We start from the raw sequence: 22,009 nt of genomic DNA on the forward strand, positions 1-22,009 counted from the left end.
GGCCGTTGAGCTGTGGGCCCGTGTGGGATTCCGGTCCTGGGCCTCCTCCAACTGCCGACGCGCAGTGCTTGCGTATCCCGGGGCGCAGTTAGTTCGATGCATCCCGTGGGATCACGTGGGCCATGGAGAGCCAATGGTAGCAGGGAATGCTTCATTCATAAGTTTGACAGTAAGACCTGTCAAACCTATAAATACTATAAGCCCCAAAACATCACTAAATCTTCAAATAATTTTTTTTTTAAATCACATTTTTAAAATAAACTATAAATTACATGAAATAACTATTTTAAACAATAATTTAAATTTTTGAAAAAATTAATTACATTTTCTAACGGGGCTAAAAATAAACTTACCTTTCTTTAAAGTATTTAGAAATAATAAACCTGTGGAAAAAATGTTTTAATTTTAATTAATTCACCACTTACCTTGTAAAAAGCAGGCCTTGCGACTGCTTTTTACATGTCTAACTTCTGGAGACTTACCCTCCCGGGAAAACCTGGGGAAAAAAATGTAAGTTCGATGCGCAAGCGCTGCCTCTCCTGCGCACGCGTTCGACTTCTGAACCCCTTCTTTCAGGGGAACGGAAGTGCCGGTTTCCCGCGCATGCACAGTGCATGCAGGAAACCGGCACTTCCATTGGGCTTACGGGTGAGTACCCCATGGTACTCACCCGTGGAAACCTGAATTTCTGGGCCAATAACAATTTGCATTTATACAGTACATTTAATGTAGAAAAATGTGCTAAGACGCTTGCGAATTCTGAGGGAGAGAATTTAAAACGAGAAAAACAGCTCTAAAAATTAATTTAGAATTTGCAAATTCTATATCCAATGCCATTCATACCTTCAGTAATTAGGAACACGTATCATTTCTTTGCTGTTACTAAATGAAAATATCACGACTGTAATTTTTCATTGACACTTTCTTTTCTATCTTCGCCAAGGAATTTAAGTGAGAGAGTTGGCTACAGGGAAGAAGAAATGCACATGTTGCCTGACATCAAGAGGCACAAATTGTACATGGAGCTTCCCGAGAGCTACCGCATTCATTTGGCTGCACAAGGGGATGCAGGTGATACGAATGAAGTGTGGCATTGTAGCATTAAAATACTGGGCAGTCTTCAGGACTAACCAAGTGTAGTAAGGCTTGCTGAAACATATTTAATTTTATTGCATGTTGATGTGTTTTGATAAAAAATGCAATGAATTACTGTGCAGTATGTTTAACTGAAGGTTAAGGATGGTTTGATAATAAAATAAAATAATAAAATACCAGACTGATACCTGGGATGGCAGGAATGACGTATGAAGAGAGATTGGGTCGATTGGGCTTGTATTCGCTAGAGTTTAGAAGAATGAGAGGGGATCTCATTGAAACTTATAAAATTCTAACAGGACTAGACAGACTAGATTCAGGAAGAATGTTCCCAATGGCGGGGGAGTCCAGAACCAGGGGTCACAGGCTAAGGATAAGGGGTAAGCCATTTAGGACTGAGATGAGGAGGAATTTCTTCACCCAGAGAGTGGTGAACCTGTGGAATTCTCTACCACAGAAGGACGTTGAGGCCAACTTATTAAATATATTCAAGAAGGAGTTAGATATATTTCTTAAGGCTAAAGGGATCAAGGGATATGGGGAGAAAGCAGGGACAGGGTAATGAATTTGGATGACCAGCCATGATCTCATTAAATGGCGGAACAGGCTCGAGGGGCCGAATGGCCTACTCCTGCTCCTATCTTCTATGTTTCTATGTTTGGGTAGCCCCTTTGAAGAGAGAAATAGTTAACGTTTCAGGTCAATGAACTTTCAAGGTAATTGACCTGAAACACACTTTCTCTTTCCACAGATGCTGCCTGACCTGCTGAGTGTTTTCCAGCAGTTTCTGTTTTTATTTGGCAAGGGGCCATAAACATAAGATAGTCACCAATAAATCCAGTAGGTTAAAGTCATTTTGCCTCCTTAAATTTTGTTAAAGTACGAATACTGACCCTTTTCCCCTTTGAAACAGTGTGGCCAATCCACCCGCCTATGCTCCCAGTGAGTATCAGTGCTCATGGGGAGCACATTGGTGGGAATTACGGTCTAAAGAAGGCCCCAACTAATTTAGCAGTAGGACCAACGCCTGCACAGATTGGGAGCAGGTTGTCCCACTGCTAAATTGGTGTGATGTGCGCCCTTTTTATGCCTGAAAAACATGCGCAACACGTGCCAATTTCTACCCCATCCAGGCTGCTTGGCAGGAAGTGGCTGTCAAGAGTAAATGCAGTTTCAAACAGACAGAGAACATGAAGGCAGATAAGAAAAAGGTTTATTCGCACAATGAATTCTGCCAAGGTAAGGGTAGCCAGAATTTCACTAACAAAATAGTTGACAAATTGGGCCCACCACTAAAAGTTTCCTCCCATTCTGTTACATCTTGACTGAGGCTGCATGCTCAACCCTCACAAAACAGCTCTTTCCATGCTCCACGCATGTTACTGTACTGCAGCAGGACACGGCTTAGCACCGCTTCCAACTGGAACTGTAGTCATATGACTATTGGAAAGGTGATCCCACAAAGCAAGCTTACAACACAGCCTAACCGCATGATACATCTTCTTTGACTCACACACAAGCCGGGATGAATGGAGAACGCCTGCCTGTTATTCAATGCACCTTTCATAGTTCCAATATCTCAACAATATTTCTCTCCTTTCAGGACAAGGTAGTGCATAGTAGGAGGGAGCAGACCCAATCAAAAGGAAGCAGCTCCCACGAGGCACCTAAATGAGGCCCAAAGTTAAATTTGGCTCGGGCCTCAGGCCAGCATGGCACCAGTGCGCAGAGCTGTCGTTCCTCCGACTTTGCGCCCGTTTCTCAGACACCACTCTAACATTTCTTGCTCTCCTGTTTCTATAGGTATTCCTGAAGAACAAGGTGCAGAACCTAGTGATGCCCAGAAAGCCAGCACCTCACAGCAGTTTCTCTCACTCAAATCACCTGTTGTAAGCACCAGCACAGGTACAACTGTTTTTTCACCTCTCCCAGGAGATTACATGGCTTTCGAGTGGGGTGGGGAGTGTATGGCCTAGAAATTCGGTGGCGCCCCAAATATTCGCCTGGGCGCTGGAATTACCGCTCCGGACGGAGCCGCTTGCGCCAGCCCGATATTCAGTTTCAGCACCCCAAACGGAAGCGGGGCGCTGTTTGAGGCGCCCCGCATCCCTCTTGGGGTGCTGCAACTGAATATCACAGCACAACGTGCCGCAGCGTGGCATGCTGCAGTACTGCAGGCCTTCCTCCCCTTCTTAAAGGGGAGGGGCCTGCACCAGCGCGATCAAAGAGCATGAGTGCCGGCAAAAGAGCCCGGCACCGAGGAGAAGTGCCGGGCTCTTGGGACACAGCCGGCACTGCCCGCGGGGGCTCAGGAGGCCGGGGACGGCGGCGCGAGGAGGTGCTGGCAGGCGGCCAGCAAAAAAAATGGCCGCCCCGCACCTCCCCTTTAATTAGCGCCACTACCGCCACAGGTAGGCCCCCCTGAACTGGTCGCAAATTGCGACCGGCGTTACAGCGGGGGGCGCGACCAAATATCGCGATCGGGGCAGTAGCGGGGTGCTGCGCACACCGATGACGTTATCGGTGGCGGTGCAACGCTACAGGCTAACGCCGCCATTAATGCCCCGCTAAATTTTGCGGGAGGCGTGGCCAGTGGCGCTAAACCCACTAAGTGCCCTCTTTGGGCGCTAACTGGTGGCGCAGCCCACCAAATTTCTAGGCCTATGTGTTGTGGCATCACAGTTGTATGGGACAAGCACGTGGGATGAACCAGAGGGTATTTTCCTGTCCGTCATTGTTCGTACCTTCGTAAATCCACACCAAGGGATTTAGATATTCAGATATTCTAGCCTACCCTTTCAAACTTCCCATCAGGTTCATTACTCTGATTCTAAAATTACTAACAATAATGTATCCAGTCCTTTTTTAAAACCGACCATGAATTTCTGTTCCAGCACCTCTGCTGGTAATCCATGCTTCAATTTTATCACCCTCTTATTGAAGAAAAATGTTGCCTAGATTTGTTTCCTTTGAAACCCTTAACTATATATAAACTGTCACTAAGGGGGTGATTTTGCCAATGCGGGCACGTTGCATTGGAGACGGGACTGCTGCTTGTTGTGTTTTAGTCCTGCCTCCATCGACTTGTGGCCAACCCACGCTATTTTCCCTTGATTGACCTTGTTAAGTCCGCTTAGCAGGCCAATTAAGGGGAAGCCGGTGACAGAGAACGTCAGCGTATGACGTTTCATCTGTCAAATTTTTGACAGATGAATTGTCATTGTTTGACAGCTTTGAAAAGCTGTCAAACACTGACATTCTCTGTTGTTTGGTGAGTTCTTGTACTCAAGGCTCAGCAAACCTATTTTGTGAGCACAAAGCAGATGGCTGTTGCATCGGAGAATGCAGCAGCCATTCTGTCATCTCTGCCATTGAGATGCCGGAACCTCTGCATTCCCAACGATTGAAGCCTGCAGAAGAAACAAAGGTAAGGAAACTTTCTCACTTTTCACTCACCTCACATACTTACCTCTCCACACTTGCATCCATCACTTACCTCCACAGCGCACTTTTGGACCCCCGCAGACCCACTGCTCGCCTCGCTGACCCTGGCAGGGTTTCCCGACGTCAGGAAGCCCACACCTATGACAGGCAGTTAAGTGGCTGTAATCCCCTTCCCGCCTCCAGGAGACGGGACCCTACGCGGGCCAGGCACCCGCCTCCTGGGAAGATGGCACTGAGAACTCCCTGCCTTTCTTTAGATATTGCCTTGGGATCCTTAATGTCCACCTAGACAGGATGACAGCACCACCATTGACCAAAGGACGGTACAATTGAAATTATAATTAAGAAACACCATTTCTCGTGCTGTCCCTTTGCTTGCTTCTAATCACATAAAGCAACAATATTGCTTTATATTTGTGCATGTCCACAGACAAATTCGGCGGTTTCAAAATAAAAACGAATGTTGTAATATTAAATGTTAATATAAATTACTATTGTTTCTTGGGGAATGCCGGGGCAATTCAGAAACAAAAGCCAAGGAAGAATGCTCCATGAAGCTAGCAAAGAGAAGAAAACTGCATTCCTATTATGATGTTAAAGAGGAAATTGGAAGGTAAATATGTCTGTTAAGGGATTTTTAAGTTCTTCTGATAAGGTATTATTTCTGTTTTTAAAATGAGTAAATTATTCTGGAGACACTCAGCTGCTGAGAAGATTACTAATAAAAACACCATGCCCAGTAATATCAGTGGTGAGTATTGCTAGAATGTTGTAGAAAGGCACTATATAAACGCAAATTATTGTTGTTGAATGAGTCCCTTGTCACTCAAGTCATAGTCATAACGGCACAGAAGGAGGCTCTCTGTAGAGCAATCCAGTCAGCCCCATTCCCCCGCTCTATCCCCGTAGCCCTGCAAGTTTATTTCCCTCAAGTGCCTATCCAGTCTCCCCTTGAAAACATTGAGGCCTAGAAATTGGGTTGGTAGCGCCGGCGCTGAGCGCCTAAAGAGACCTAGAATTGGGGCGAAGCCCTATGTTGGGGCGAACGCTATGAGGATAGCGCCGACTCAGAAATTGACTATACATTTAGCGCCTGCGCTAAGTGTTTGCGCGCGCCCGCGAGCGCAAGCAGCTCATGACGTCATTTCAGTGTGCAACGCCTTTTAGGAGCGCCTGAGCGCATATTGGGTGGCGCCCGGAGCCTTAGCGCCCAGCGCTATTAGTGACAGTTCGAGGGAGGGCTAACAGGCTCTCTCGGAGTAGGGCGGCGCTATTTAAAGGGGACAGCTCTAGTGCAGAATCTTCTGCCACTTGGCCTGCTCATTGCGATCGCTGCTAGAGAGAGTTGGCGAGCTAATGTGGAGCGGAGTTCTGGGATTTTAGCTTTACAGTACTTGGGACCTTCAACCCTGTCCGAAGCACTTGCACCACTACACCTAAAAGCCTTTTGACCAACTGGCATCGGAATGGGAGCTTGTTTGGAGGGCGACGGCCTCATCGCCCAACACTGTGAAGGGGCAGAGAGACGACGGGAGAGAGGGCCGGGATTGGCCAGAAGGAGATGGGGCAATGGAGGTCGGCCAATCCGACGGGATGCTGTGAGGGTCTTTAGGCAGCAGGTGACAAGCCTTGACATGTCAGAGGAGCAGTGTTTGGGAAGGCTCCGAATCTGGAGGGACATTGTTACTGATCTGTGCCACCTGCTTGGTCAGGATCTGCAGCCGCGTGAACGCTGCAGAACCTCTCTGTCTGTGATGGCTACACTGACTGATGGCCTCCATTTTTATGCCAACGGATCCTTTCAGTCAGCCACTGGGGACAATGCGACTGTCGCTCAGGCTGCAGTCCGCTGTTGCATCCGGCAAGTGACAGATGCCCTTTATAGGCAAACGCGTCCATTCATTACCTTCCCTCGGACCCTGCACAAGCAGGCGGAGGAGGAGGAGGAGGAAGAGCAGGCGGAGGAGGAGGAAGATGGAAGGGCTGCTGAAATTGGAAGGTCCATACGTCAGAGGCTCCTCTGGACTCGTCTCGACACCCCTGTGGCGGAATGATGAGAGTCTTAACTCATGCGCACATTGGATGTTTGAGGGCCTCTGAATGCCAGCATCACTGAAAGTAGTCACATGCACCATGCAACATTGAAACTTCTGTTTATTGACACAAAAGTCCTTCATTACAGCTAAACAACGTAATGTGAGCAGAAACCATAACTTTCAAAATAACTGTGAACTGTTCGGCAAAGCCGCAAAACTCAACAAACCTTCTGCAAATATAACAGCAGCTGAGGGTGTCCTTGAATTTGGACAAACAAACGTCTCAGCACCTCCCTCTACAACTGGCCCCTTGAGGGAGAGCGACTTCTCTTTCGCGCCCGGCCCCTTCCCTCCCTGCTGCTCCTACGTAATTGGACCCCAGTGGCGGGCTCAAGGCTGGGGGATGCTTGTCTGGAAGCGCAGAAGCCCCTGAGGTACGGCCTGGCCGGCCTCTGGGCTTGGAGGGTGCGGACGCAGGATGCTTGCTGTGACCATGGCTGGAAGCAGTGTGGCCTGCAGGTGGTGGCAGCTGCAATGCAGGCGTCCCAGCGCTGGCATGTGCAATGGTCTCCTGCCGAGAGAGGACACCTGCACCATGGTCGGACGACACACTGGCTATCTGAGGGGAGCGGCTCGGCTCATCCGCCACAATCGCAGGCTCCACGGATTCCTGGCCTTGTACGGGAGTGGAAGGGCCCGGGGTGATCCTATCTGATGCAGAGAGGGTGGCTGCAGTGAGAGATTGCGTTGCGTCAATCTGGCTGTGGAGGAGCCCAGCAAGTGACTGCGTGGCAACAGTGAGGACCTGTGTGCCAGGTGCCAGTGCTTCGGAGAAGGCCTGGACAGTTCTTCCCATGGCTTCGGACAAGGCAGGAGCCGACCGCTCCACTGCCTCGGACAAGCCCTGCACAGACCTTTCCAGGGATTGTCCGAAGCCCTGAACAGTCCTTTCCATTGCCGACTCAAAGCCGTGGACAGTCCTCTCCATTGTTGGGCCGAAGCCCTGGATAGTCCTGTCCATTGTGGCCCCGAAGCCCTGGATAGACCTGTCCATTGTATCCCCGAACACCTGGAGAGTCCTCTCCATTGTTGCCCCAAAGCCCTGCAGAGTCCTCCATTGTTGCCCCGAAGTCCAACATACTCCTAGCCAATGAATCTATTGACTCAGGCATCTTCTCCACTGCAGCCATCAGCTCCGTGTGTCTGACCCGGGCCTGTTTGCTCATCTCTGCCAGGCAACGGACCTCCTCTGCACTCTGTGCAGCAGTCATGACGACCTGCCTTGCCCTGCGGGGAGACGGTGGCCGAACTTGCCTATCCCCCCTGCGTTGCTTCATGCCGCTTGGTCCGGCAACTGGTTCATCCTCAGAGCCACCCCCCCTCCCCTCCAGGGGACTACTATCCCCAGTCTGCAGATGTCTCAGCTCCCCGGATTCTGCAACGGCTGGTCCGGATTCCTCCTGGTCCTCGCCTCCGGTGGCACTGGCACTGGCAGCTTCAGCGCATTGAGCCCGAGTTGGTGCTGCTTCATCTGAAAGTGGGAGGTGGAAGAGTGGCTTTAGCAAAAGGACAGGTTTGCTGAAAGGCATGCCAGATTGCGGCAAGGCTCTGACATGGCTGCACACTGAGGATGCATGCTGGCGGGGGGACCAAGTGGAAGGCAACAGGTGAAAAAGGTGAGAGTCTTACCCTAGCTGTCGGTAATGGGGTCGGCAGATGCAGTGGTCACTGGACCAGACAGACGTCCACCAAGTATCTGGTGCACTCTCTCCTCCAGATCCGTGAGAGTGACCACTTGTGCAGGTCCGCCACCGGTTCGACGCTGCTCCTTTCTAATCATCGCCATCTTGGACTGCAGGGGAAAGAAGGGGAGGTTCTGTTACACAATGCCTTGAGACCTCGTCGCATGCCCCCCATGGTGCAAGAGCCCTTACATGAGGCCTTGAGACCTCATCGCATGCCCCCCATGGTGCAAGAGCCCTTACATGAGGCCTTGAGACCTCATCGCATGCCCCCCATGGTGCAAGAGCCCTTACATGAGGCCTTGAGACATCTGTCCATGTGTGTGCCCAGAAAGGGCCATGGGTGCATACTGACAGATGGCCATTGGCGCATCATTGCAGCAGGGTGCCCGAAGTCAGCTGCAGATGGAGGGAAGCACACGTTTGGTAAACCATCACTCACCCTAACGATCCGTGTGAGGTCGTTGAATTTCTTCCTGCACTGAACAGGGGTCCTGGTCGCCATGCTGCTGGAGTTCACCCTCACAGCAACCTCCCTCCAAGATCGTCGATAAGCCTTCTGATTCGGCCTCTTGCCATTATCCGGATACAGGACCTCTCGACGGTGTTCAACTGCAGCCACCAAGTGGTCCAGAGCCTCAGTGCTGAAGCGCTCTGCTCTCTGCCTAACCTTCTCCATAATGAACAAGTTTGTACTGCCAGACAAAGGCGAGCGCCGAATCTGAGGCCTACAGGGCGTTGGGTGTTGAAGCTCAGTCTGACTGACCCACCCCTTTAAGAGCCGGCCGGCGCCTGTAGGTCTCGTGCTTTCCCGTAATTGAGTTCACCTGCGCTGCGCCTGTCCGCGTCGAAATTGAGTAGCGCCTGACCTTTTGCGCCTTAAGAGCACCGTGCAACGGCTGATTTAGCGCCTCAATCCCCTTTGGGGGCGATGCAACCCAATATCGCGCCAGGCGGCGATAAGTTTCGTCTGGCTATAAACTTTGCGCATCGCCAGTTCTAACGCCTCAAGCGGGGCTATACCCAATTTCTAGGCCTGAGTGTCTCCGCTTCCACCACTTCCGTCGGCAGCGAGTTCCAGGTCCTCACCACACGCTGTGTAAAAAAGTTTTTCCTCACGTCCCCCCTGTATCTCTTGCCCAAAACCTTAAATCTGTGTCCCCTAGTCCTTGTACCATCAACTAGTGGGAACAGCTTTTCCCCGTCTAGCCTATCCAAACCCGTCATAATCTTGTACGCCTCTATCAAATCACCCCTCAACCTCCTTTGCTCTAATGAAAACAAATCCAGCTTCTCCAACCTGTCCTTGTAGCTAAGATTCCCCCATCCCTGGAACCATTCTGGTAAATCTCCTCTGCACCCTCTCAAGGGTCTTCACAACCTTCCTAAAGTGTGGTGACCAGAACTGGATGCAATACTCCAGTTGTGGCCTAACCAGTGCTTTATAAAGGTTCAGCATAACTTCTTTACTATTGTACTTGATGTGCCTTCAATAACTCAAAGACAAGGAGTTTAAAGGATTCAACTAAGGCTTTTAATCACTAAGAACATTGCAGCATTACAGGTCTTCCCACATCGGGTTCGTCTGGTAGGAATGACTCATACAGCTCCTGAGACCTTTATATGGCAAAAGACAGGGGCGTAGCCAATACACACAATAGGAACAAAAGGGGGCGGTTCACACAATACAAGCAGGTAAAACACATGGGCTGATGAAGGCATATATTTCATCACATTCACCCCTTCTCCAGATTTAGTTTGTCCGGGGGTGTGATAGTCCTTCCTGAAAGTCGCAACAGTACCTCGGGTTCCGACCGGGGGTCCGTGGTGCCCTCCTGGGCATACCCATGTGCTGGGGGTGTTGCAGGTACTGCTGGGGGTGGTGAGGATACCTCTGGGGATGGCTGATGAAGGCATATATTTCATCACAGTACTCAGTACATCTATTTATGAAGCCCAAGATCCCATATGCTTTGTTAACCACTCTCACTATGTCCTGCCACCTTCAGGGACCTATGCACATTAACTCCCAGGTCCCTCAGTCCCTACACACTCTTTAAAACTGTGCCATTAAGTGTATATTGCCTCTCCCTGTTCCTTCTGCCAAAATGCATCACCTCACACTTCTCTGTATTAAATTCCATCTGCCACTTGTCTGCCCATTCTGCTAGCCTTTCTATGTCTACTTGCTAAAGTTTGGTTAGTTACTGGTTTTTGTAATAGATCCTCACTCTCAACAAAATAGCTGAACAGCTAAATAAATAGGTTAAATATCCTGTTAGAAGCATTTCTATCTCAATCATAGGCTCTTCAAACCAAAAAATAAACTTTATGTCGATGAAGAATTAGTGAGAAGTGGCTAATAATATAGTAATACAGGAAACTCTTTTTTATCCGGGACCGGCGTGGTGCCGGTTTATCAAAAAGTCCGGATTACAGAGAGGTATAGTAAAAGGTACGAGAGCCCCGTACACAGCAACAGATCCAGGTTTCCCTGTTGCTTAGCAACAGATGCAGGAACCCCGGCCACAAGATCCAGGCGTCCCTGTTGCTTAGCAACAGGTGCAGAACCCCCGGTTACACAGCCACAGATCCAGGAACGGCCACTAATATGAAGTAAAATTTACCTGAACCTACTCCTGAATTTTGCCGGTTAACAGAGATTTCCGGTTATTTAGGTGCCGGTAAATCGAGAGTTTCCTGTAACATTCAGTTAGAGAGACTTGATCATGATTGCACTCTCTTCCTGTTAGTTTTACTCTTGCTACATATTGATTGCAACAACAGGCTCTTAATTAACCAAGCTTCAATCATGGATATTCTCGAGATAGGAATTAATGTAACTTTGATGATTTTTCACTAAAACACAAAAGAAGTCAAATGAAATAATAAACAGTTATTATAAAGTCTATCTTACAACATTGTACAACTGCAATTGTGAATTAGGTTATAAACCTGAATCTTTATCTTTTCTTTTCTCTTCACCGATGCTGACGGAGCTGCTGTGTATTTATAGCATTTGCCGTTGTTATTTCAGATTCCCAACGTCGGCAATTTTTTTTCTTGTTACGTGCACCTGTTCACAGAAGAGTAAAGGAGTGATAGCAAGTAGCTGCCCTTGACATCAAGGCAGCATGTGACCGAGTATGACACCAAGGAGCAGAGCAAATCTTAGGTTTGAGGCTGAACCACACTGTTCGCAACCTTGGTGTCATATTTGACCCTGAAATGAGCTTCCGACCATATATCCGCAGCATAACAAAGATCGCCTACTTCCACCTCCGTAACATCGCCCTTCTCCGCCCTTGCCTCAGCTCATCCGCCGCTGAAACCCTCGTCCATGCCTTTGTTACCTCTAGACTTGACTATTCCAACACACTCCTGGCTGGCCTCCCACATTCCACCCTACGTAAACTTGAGGTCATCCAAAGCTCGGCTGCCCATGTCCTAACTCGCACCAAGTCCCGTTCGCCCATCACCCCTGTGCTACAGTGGCTCCCGTTTAAGCAGTGCCTCGATTTCAAAATTCTCATCTTTGTTTTCAAATCCCTCCATGGCCTCGCCCCCTCCCTATCTCTGTAATCTCCTTCAGCCCCACAACCCCCCCCCGAGATATCTGCGCTCCTCTAATTCTGCCCTCTTGAGCATCCCTGATTATAATCGCTCAACCTTTGGTGGCCGTGCCTTCTGTTGCCTCGGCCCTAAGCTCTGGAATTCCCTGCCTAAACTTGTCTGCCTCGCTACCTCTCTCTCCTCCTTTAAGACACTCCTTAAAACCTACCTCTTTGACCAAGCTTTTGGTCATCTGCCCTAATTTATTCTTATGTGGATCGGTGTCAAATTCTTTGTCTTAAAATACTCCTGTGCAGTGCCTTGGGACGTTTTACTACGTTAAAGGCGTTATATAAATACAAGTTGTTGTTGTTGTCAATAGGGGTCAAAGGGAAAACCCTTCAGTGGCTGGAGTCATACCTGACACAAATGAAGATGGTCATGGTTGACGGAGGCCAATCATGCAGCTCCAGAACTTTGCTGCAGAGTTCCTCACGGAAATATCCTTAGCCCAAATCATCAGCTGTTTCGTCAGTGACCTTCCCTCCATCATAAAGTGGCCCATTGTCACCATCTTGCTCTGGCCCATCCCAGCCTTCAGCAAGACCATAATAACATCCAGACTTGCACCACCTTAGTGCTAGTCAATGACCATCTTGAATAAGAGAAAGCCCAGCCAACTCCCCTGACTTTCTATGGCACCACTATTGCCAAATCACCCACCATCAACATTTTGGGGCCACTGTTGACCAGAAGCTGGACTGAAACAGCCATATTAATTCCATGGCTACAAGAGCAGAGCAGAGGCTGGGTACTTTGTAACAAGTGGCTCACTTACTGATCCCTCAAAGCCTCTCTAACATCTCTACCGTGGAGAAGGGCGACAGCAACAGTGTTGTGGGAACACCATTACCTGCAAGCTCCCCTCTTGAGTTGCATACCATCAGTGAGTTGGGCTCATAATACCATTCCTTCATCATCATTGGGTCAGAATGTTGAAATTCCCCACTTAACACCATTGTGGCAGCGCCATCACCACAAGGACTGCAGTGGTAAGGTCCACCACCACTTTCGTAGGGCAACAAGGGATGGGCAATAAAAATGCGACCTTGCCAGCATCGCCCACATCCCAACAACAACATTTTATTAAAAAATGTATAACCTTCAGAATTACAGTTGCACAATGCTGGAAGACATCGGTGCAGAAAGTGATATGCGTTGAGCCCATTTTTTGGGCATTAAATGGACGCAAAGCGTACCAATTTAGCAGTGGGATAGCTTGCGCCCAGTCTGCACTGCTAAATTTGTGGGGGCCATTTCTTAGGCATCAAGAGTAAACACCTAAAACAGGCATTACATTAATGAGGGGCCGAACGCCTGTTTTAGGATCCCTTCCCAAAATTGGGCCTCCCTGAACGCAGTCGGCCTGAAAATCAATGTCTGCTTCGTCGTCAAGCTGCCTGGGGACGCGCAACAGGCACCCGCAGCTCACCGGTCTAATTTGAATGAGGCCCAAGGCCCAGTCTCGATTGGGACTCGAGTCTACCTGTTCCGGCACAGGGATTGTTCCCTGTGCCCAGTTCTCACCAGCAGGCCAGCACTATCTAGTTTCTACCCCCATCATCTTTAATAACTGTTTACTTCATTTTACTCCCTTGCGTTTTAACAAAAAGTCATCAAAGTGACATTAATTTCTTTCTCAAAAAGGCCAGTGATTGAAGAATACTTAATTAATATCCTTCTGCTTGCAACCAGTATTTAGCAAGAGTAATAACAAAAGGGAATGAGCTCTAATTATGATCAAGTCTCTCTAATTGAATGTTATTCCTGTATTATTATCCACTTCTCACTCATTTCTTTCTGTCCATTCATGTGAGTTTGGAGAATCTATGATTGAGATCAAAATGGTTCTTGCAGGATACTTGAGCCAAGTATTTAGCTGTTCGGCTATTTTTGGTAAGGGCGAGGATCTGTTGCAAAACCCTGAACTGGCCCAACCGTGGCAGGTAGAATGGTGTATAATGAAGCAGAAGGCACCAGCACAATATCTGCTGACTTTTTGATAGCTGTGTCGGTTTTATTTGGCAAGGGTCAGGTTTGCTGCACTGAATAGCTTTAATGTTACTTGTCTCTCAGTTCTTGCATTTGCCTCTTGCGCATCCCCAATTTTCATCGCTCCACCATTGGCGGCCGTGCCTTCAGCTGCCTGGGCCCTAAGCTCTGGAATTCCCTCCCTAACTCTCTCTACCTCTCTCTCCTCCTTTAAGACGCTCCTTAAAACCTACCTACCTGTCCTAATATCTCCTTACGTGGCTCGGTTTCAGATTTTGTTTGATAACGCTCCTGTGAAGCGCCTTGGGACATTTTACTATGTTAAAGGCGCTATATAAATGCACGTTGTTGTTGTTACACATCTACACTTAGAATTTCCGCAGGCGTTCTCCCAATCTCCCACCATAACTTCGATGGAAGATCGGCAGAAACCCAGGAGAAACAATCTAAATGCTCAATTCTCCCCGTTAAATCTTCTTTGAATCAGACTGTAAGAGAAACTAGTATTATTGTTATGACGAGTACTTCGATTGTGCTCATTACTGAGAAAATGTCGGAATAAGAATGTATACTGTAAAATGGGTTATTTTCTGCATCTAGACATGTTGCAGAAATAAAATCCACACAGATACTTGTGATCTCAGTCATCTTATTAATTTGTGCACGCTAACTATAAAAGTAAAAATTTGTTCCCAATCTGTCCTGCAAAAATTCAGTCCTGGATAAATTTTCCAACTTACGGTTTTAATGTGTGGAAAATGCTTTTATTTATTTTGTTTGTGTTTTTTCACTTGATAAAGATTATAATTAAATTATCTTTCAGCTTTTCTTGTGAATTACTTGAAGCGCGTTGATTACTGTGCATGCTCTTAGACATGATAGAAAAAAGAAAATCAGTGTATCGTGTCTCCCTTTTGTTTAAAGAGGTTCATATGGCTTTGTGAAGAGAGTTGTGAATAAACAGAGTGGGACATCCTGCGCAGCTAAGTTTATTCCACTCAGAAGAAGTACCAGGTCACAGGCTTATGGAGAACTCGCCATTTTATCCAGAGTTAACCATTCGAAGATTGCCTGCTTACTCGACATGTTAGAAACCAAGAGAACACTTGTGTTGGTGCTGGAAATGTATCCTTTCCGTGGTTTTTTTTATCTGTTTACAGTACTTGTTTCTCGGTATTCCTGTTGAGGTTTGGATCTATGATTTTATTTTAATCCGCTTCATTCTGTCTGCACGCCTATCGGTGAAGAAATACTGTCTCTTGAGGTAAATGTGTTTCTTTATGTGATGCAGAGCAGGAAGGTCCCTGCTTCATGCTGAGGTTGCTGATTTCAGCAAGGATGACACTCGGGGCACCGCTATTCATAGAGTCATAGAGTTATACAGCACAGAAAGAGGCCCTTCGGCCCATCGCGTCCGCGCCGGCCATCAAGCCCTGTCTAATCTAATCCCATTTTCCAGCATTTGGTCTGTAGCCTTGTATGCTATGGCATTTCAAGTGCTCATCCAAATGCTTCTTGAATGTTGTGAGGGTTCCTGCCTCTACCACCCTTTCAGGCAGTGAGTTCCAGATTCCAACCACCCTCTGGGTGAAAAAGTTCTTCCTCAAATCCCCTCTAAACCTCCTGCCCCTTACCTTGAATCTATGCCCCCTTGTTATTGACCCCTCTACTAAGGGAAAAAGTTCCTTTCTATCTACCCTATCTATGCCCCTCATAATTTTGTACACCTCAATCAGGTCCCCCCTCAGCCTTCTCTGCTCCAAGGAAAACAACCCCAGCCTGTCCAGTCTTTCTTCATAGCTGAAGCACTCCAGCCCAGGTAACATCCTGGTGAATCTCCTCTGCACCCTCTCCAAAGTAATCACATCCTTCCTATAGTGTGGCGACCAGAACTGCACACAGTATTCCAGCTGTGGCCTAACCAGCGTTTTGTACAGCTCCATCATAACCTCCCTGCTCTTATATTCTATGCCTCGGCTAATGAAGGCAAGTATCCCATATGCCTTTTTAACCACCTTATCCACCTGTTCTGCTGCCTTCAGGGATCTATGTACATGCACACCAAGGTCCCTCTGATCCTCTGTCTTTCCTAGGGTCTTACCATTCATTGTGTATTCCCTTGCCTTGTTAGTCCCTCCAAAATGCATCACCTCACACTTTTCAGGGTTAAATTCCATTTGCCACTGTTCCGCCCATCTGACCAACCCATCTATATCGTCCTGCAGACTGAGGCTACCCTCCTCGCTATTTACCACCCCACCAATTTTCATGTCATCTGCGAACTTAATGATCATATCTTTTACATTCACATCCAAATCATTAATGTAGACCACAAACAGCAAGGGACCCAGCACCGATCCCTGCGGTACCCCACTGGACACAGGCTTCCAGTCACAAAAACAACCTTCGACCATCACCCTCTGCCTTCTGCCACTAAGCCAGTTTTGGATCCAATGTGCCAAGGCACCCTGGATCCCATGGGCTCTTACCTTCTTGACCAGTCTCCTATGCGGGACTTTATCGAAAGCCTTACTGAAATCCATGTATACCACATCCACTGCACTACCCTCATCCACGCACCTAGTCACCCCCTCGAAAAATTCAATCAAATTGGTCAGACATGATCTTCCCTTGACAAAGTCATGCTGACTATCCCTGATTTAATCATTGCCTCTCCAAGTGGAGACTAATTCTGTCCCTCAGAATTTTTTCCAGTAATTTCCCTACCACTGATGTTAGGCCCACTGGCCTGTAATTCCCTGGTTTATCCCTACTACCCTTCTTGAATAATGGTACTACGTTAGCTGTTCTCCAGTCCTCTGGCCAGAGAGGTTCTGAAAATTTGTCTCAGCACTATCAGGCTAGGAATGGCAAGAAACTGGAAAGTACTGAAGTACAAAGGGATCTGGGGGTCCTGGTGCACGAAACTCAAAAGGTTAGTATGCAGGTGCAGCAAGTGATTAAGAAGGCCAATGGAATGTTGGCTTTCATTGCTAGGGGGATAGAATATAAAAATAGGGAGGTATTGCTTCAGTTGTACAAGGTATTGGTGAGACCGCACCTGGAATACTGCGTACAGTTTTGGTGTCCATACTTAAGAAAGGACATACTTGCTCTCGAGTCAGTACAAAGAAGGTTCACTCGGTTAATCCCGGGGATGAGGGGATGGACATATGAGGAGAGGTTGAGTAGATTGGGACTCTACTCATTGGAGTTCAGAAGAATGAGAGGCGATCTTATTGAAACATATAAGATTGTGAAGGGGTTGGATCGGGTGGATGCGGGGAAGATGTTCCCGATGATGGGTGAAACTAGAACTAGGGGGCATAGTCTTAGAATAAGGGGCTGCTCTTTCAAAACTGAGATGAGGAGGAACTACTTCACTCAGAGGGTGGTAGGTCCATGGAATATGCTGCCCCAAAAAGCTGTAGAAGCTACATCATTACATAAATTTAAAACAGAAATAGACAGTTTCCTAGAAGTAAATGGAATTAAGAGTTACGGGGAGCGGGCAGGAATTTGGACATGAGTCTAGGTTCGGATCGGTCATGGCCCTGTGGGTAGCGGAGCGGGCCCAGGGGCCGTGTAGCCTGATCCTGCTCCTATTTCGTGTGTCTAATTCTGTTAGATTCAGGAGATGGTTCTGTGATAGTGGATTGGCGGTTAGGATCAGATCAGCCATGATCTTATTAAATGGCGGAGCAGGCTCGAGGGGCCGATTGGCCTACTCCTGCTCCTATTTCTTATGTTCTTATGTATGAAATGGAAAAAAAAAGAAACCCTAGTTTTACTCCTGATTATTATCCAGTAATTCATGTTGTATGCGAATGTTGAATGAGGATAAGATCAACCTTGGCAGTGTTGCACTATGTGTTTGAGTAACCGCTTGGACAAGATACAGGAGAGCCGCTACCACCTGTGAATTTTTTTCCCCAGCATCAGTCACAGCCATCATTTGGTTTTCTTTCATTGGCCATACAGACTATTCACAGACTGTCTGTAGTCTGCTGTTTCATAATAGTAGTTCTTAATTTTCAGTATGTTCCACTAACAATGTCTAATAATCCTGCCCCCTAATTTAAATAGATTCAGGTAGAAATTCCCATAGAAAACAACTTTGGGACCAGAATCGGCACTGCACAATCAGTGAGCGCTCCAACTGGGAACCCGAGGCTGGCCCGAAATTAAAACTCTGGCCTCATTTGGGCAATCTGTATGGGCGCAACAAGGCCCAATTTTTACCTCATTTTTTCTCTGTTCTAACATATTAAGAGTATACATAGAAACTGGAGTTGGCTATTCAGCCCCTTGAGACTTTTCCACTATTCAATTAGATCATGGCTGATCTCTACCCCAAATCCATTTACCCACCTTGGTTCCGTAACCCTTAAAAACCCTTACCTAACAAAAATCTATCAATCTCAGTCTTGAAAATATCAGTTGACCCCCAGCCTCAACAGCTTTTTTGGGGGAGAGTTTTCCAGATTTCCACTACCCTTTGTGTAAAGATGTGCTTCCTGACATCACCCCTAGATTATGATTAAGATTATGCCCCCTTGTCTGAGGAAGGATGTTCTTGCCATGGAGGGAGTGCAGCGAAGATTCACCAGGCTGATACCTGGGATGGCAGGAATGACGTATGAGGAGAGATTGGGTCGATTGGGCTTGTACTCGCTGGAGTTTAGAAGAATGAGAGGGGATCTCATTGAAACTTATAACATTCTGACAGGACTGGACAGACTAGATGCAGGAAGGATGTTCCCGATGGTCAGGGAGTCCAGAACCAGGGGTCACAGTCTAAGGATAAGGGGTAGGTCATTTAGGACAGAGATGAGGAGGAATTTCTTCACCCAGAGAGTGGTGAACCTGTGGAATTCTCTACCACAGAAGGCAGTGGAGGCCAATTCATTAAATATATTCAAGAAGGAGTTGGATATATTTCTTAAGGCTAAAGGGATCAAGGGATATGGGGAGAAAGCAAGGACAGGGTACTGAATTTGGATGATCAGCCACGATCTCGTTGAATGGCGGAGCAGGCTCGAGGGGCCGAATGGCCTACTCCTGCTCCTATCTTCTATGTTCTGGACTCCCCCACCTGGAGGAAATGGTTTCTCTCTATCTTCCCTATCAAATCCTTTAATCATCTTAAACACCTCAATTAGATCAGCCCTCAGTCTTTGATACTCAATGGATTACAATCCTAGTCGATGCAACCTCTCCTCATAATTTAACCCTTTTAGCTCCGGTACCGTTCTGGTGAATCTGCGCTGCACCCCCTCCAAGGTCAATATATCCTTCCTGAGGTGCGGTGCCCAGAACTGAACTCAGTACTACAGATGCGGTCGAACCAAACTTTATACAACTGTAGCATAACTTCCACTCCTTTGTATTTCAGACGCCTTGAGATAATGTCCAATATTCTATTAGCCTTTTAAATTATTTTTTCTACCGGGCCACCATCTTTTAGTGATTTCTATGCATAGATCCTTAAATCTCTCTGATCTTCCACAATTCCTAGCTTCTAACCATTTAGAATATACAGGAAACTCTTTGGTATCCGGCACCTACGGGACCGGGATGGTGCCGGTTGATTAAAAATTCCGGATAACGGAGAGGTATATGTTGAGTCTGTGTGTCCCAGTTATGCTTATTATAAATCACTGGACACAGACAACAAGAAGAACTTTAACAGGTCTTTACTATTCGGAGGTCAGGGCTGAACTGCCCAGCAAATCACTACACAACGTTTATATACCGGTGTGGTCACCACCGGTATTACAGTATACAGCAGCCAAGAGAAAGTAGTACATCTCTTAAGGTAGTTCTCTTAAGGTGGAACAGGTTACATACACCACAATCCTCCCTTTTTAGCTTAACAGTGTATATCCCCATTTAACATAACATATATATATATATACAACTTCATGCAAAACAGTTCAAAGATTCAGTCTCTGAGGAGGCCTCCTGATCCGAGTTGGATAACGCCTTTCAGGGGTCTCTGATTCTCGTTGCTGGGGTGACTCATCTAGTTGATCTCTTATGGATTGGACATCATCATCAGGTACATTCACTTCTGAGGTAGATGCTTCAGGTTCACTAACTTCTTCCACGGTTGTCTCTGCCGTAACCATGGGTTCGACCCTTGTTCTCGATTCTACCAGTTGGTCAGCATGACGTCGTATTACATTTTCACCAATATCTACCGTGTACATCAGGGGTCCTTGTCTAGCCCGAATTGTTCCAGATTGCCATTTCTCATTTTTATAGTCTGGCAACTTGTGTGAGAGTACTGCCCCAATACCATATGGAGAAGCATCACAAGCCAAACGAATAGGCAGCGTTGGGTTGAAGTGAGCCAACACTTCCTCTGAGGTGATCAATGCCTTGCTTTTGCGAAAGGCCCTCTTACAGTCCTCGCTCCACTTCCATGGTACTCCCTTCTGCAAAAGAGCGTCCAGCGGGTGCAGCACCGTGGATAAATTTGGCAGAAACTTATGGTAATAGTTAATCAACCCTAGGAACGACCTCAACTGGGATACATTATCCGGAGCGGGAGCCTTCACAACAGCTTCGATCTTGTCAGGAGACTTATGAAGCCCCTCCTGGTCAATGACATGACCACAGTACGAGATCCGCTTCTGAAAGAACTCACATTTCTGGTGATTAACTCGAAGTCCATATTCTTTCAATCTGGTGAGCACCAGTTCCAAATTTGCAAGGTGTTCCTCATCATCATCTCCTGTAATCAGAATATCGTCCAGGTAACATTGTGTGCCTGGAATTCCCTGTAATACCTGCTCCATGGCCCTCTGCCAAATTGCTGGAGCCGATGCCACTCCAAAAACCAGTCTATTATACCGATACAAGCCTCTATGCGTGTTGATCGTGAGATACTGGCATGACTCTTCCTCAACTTCCATCTGTAAGTACGCCTGTGCCAGGTCTATCTTGGTGAAGTGTTTCCCACCAGACAACGAAGCGAAGATATCCTCAATCCGCGGAAGCGGACATTGCACCGTGTGAAGCACCGGATTAACAGTGATCTTGAAATCTCCACAGATGCGAACCTTCCCCGGTTCCCCCGGCTTGTTGCTTGATGAACGCTTCATGACGGGAACAATGGGCGTGGCCCACTCACTCCAGTCCACCTTAGACAGTACTCCTGAACGTTCTAGCCCTTCCAGCTCAGCTTCCACAGCAGGTCGTATCGCATAAGGTACCGGTCTGGCTTTGAAAAATTTCGGGTTTGCATGTTCTTCAACCTTGATGTTTGCCGTAATTCCTCTCAGTGTTCCCAGTCCCTGTTGGAACACCTCTTTAGCATCGTCCAATATTCTGGACAATCGTTTAGGTTTGACATCTTTTTTACCGGAATCTACCGTTAGTGCTTTTAAGGAATGCCAGTCCATATTTATTCTCCTGATCCACTCCCATCCCAGTAGTGGTGGACCTCCCTCAGGTAGCACATATAAGTCCATTCCTCGGCTTTCTTTGCCCTTGTGGACCACCTTTACCTTTATCTTTCCGATGGGGTATACTCTTTGCCCCGTGTATGTTTTCAATACAATCTCCGTATCCCGTAGGGGAATATGTGGGAATAACCTTTTGTAGTCTTGCTTATTCATGACCGTCAATGCCGATCCAGTGTCCAATTCCATCTTCACTTGGACTCCTGCTATCTGAAGTGTGACCCAGATAGTTTGGAGGTCTGTTTCATTACCCACATTGTGTACTCTTAGACAACCCAGTTCCTTACTGCTGGAGTCTGAATCTGACTTCTGTTCATCCGAACTGTTCTCTGTCACCTTGTGTACCTTTCTGCACTTTTCCTGCGGTGACTTTTTGTTGCTGGTCTTCTTTCCTGACCGGCATACTTTAGCTATGTGACCAAGCCTGCCACATTTTCTGCATTCCTGATTTTTGAACCAGCACTGGTTCTGATCGTGCGTTGTCTTTCCACAATGTTCACACTTTACTGCACCCAAGGCCATTCGATTGGTGCTGAGTTCCGATGACCTTAGCTGCATTTCCGCAGTGCCTCTCGCTGCGGCTTCGTGCGATGCTGCAATAGTGACAGCTTTATCAAGC

The 22,009-nt window shown here is 47.3% G+C and overlaps 1 protein-coding gene across 1 annotated transcript in view; it reads left to right on the top strand.

Moving 5' to 3' along the window:
• obscnb (obscurin, cytoskeletal calmodulin and titin-interacting RhoGEF b) overlaps nt 1-22,009 on the top strand; it is a 656,492-nt gene that overhangs the window by 513,285 nt on the left and 121,198 nt on the right. Inside the window, exons 108-111 of the mRNA XM_085987453.1 lie at nt 944-1,071; nt 2,899-3,000; nt 5,065-5,152; nt 14,846-15,046. Of these exons, the coding sequence (XP_085843579.1) occupies nt 944-1,071; nt 2,899-3,000; nt 5,065-5,152; nt 14,846-15,046 (519 nt within the window). The remainder of the gene's footprint in view (nt 1-943; nt 1,072-2,898; nt 3,001-5,064; nt 5,153-14,845; nt 15,047-22,009) is intronic.

The sequence above is a fragment of the Somniosus microcephalus genome, chromosome 5 (genome assembly GCF_052327205.1).
Source record: "Somniosus microcephalus isolate GS21.2 chromosome 5, FLI_Smic_1.0, whole genome shotgun sequence".
Classification (NCBI taxonomy): domain Eukaryota; kingdom Metazoa; phylum Chordata; class Chondrichthyes; order Squaliformes; family Somniosidae; genus Somniosus; species Somniosus microcephalus.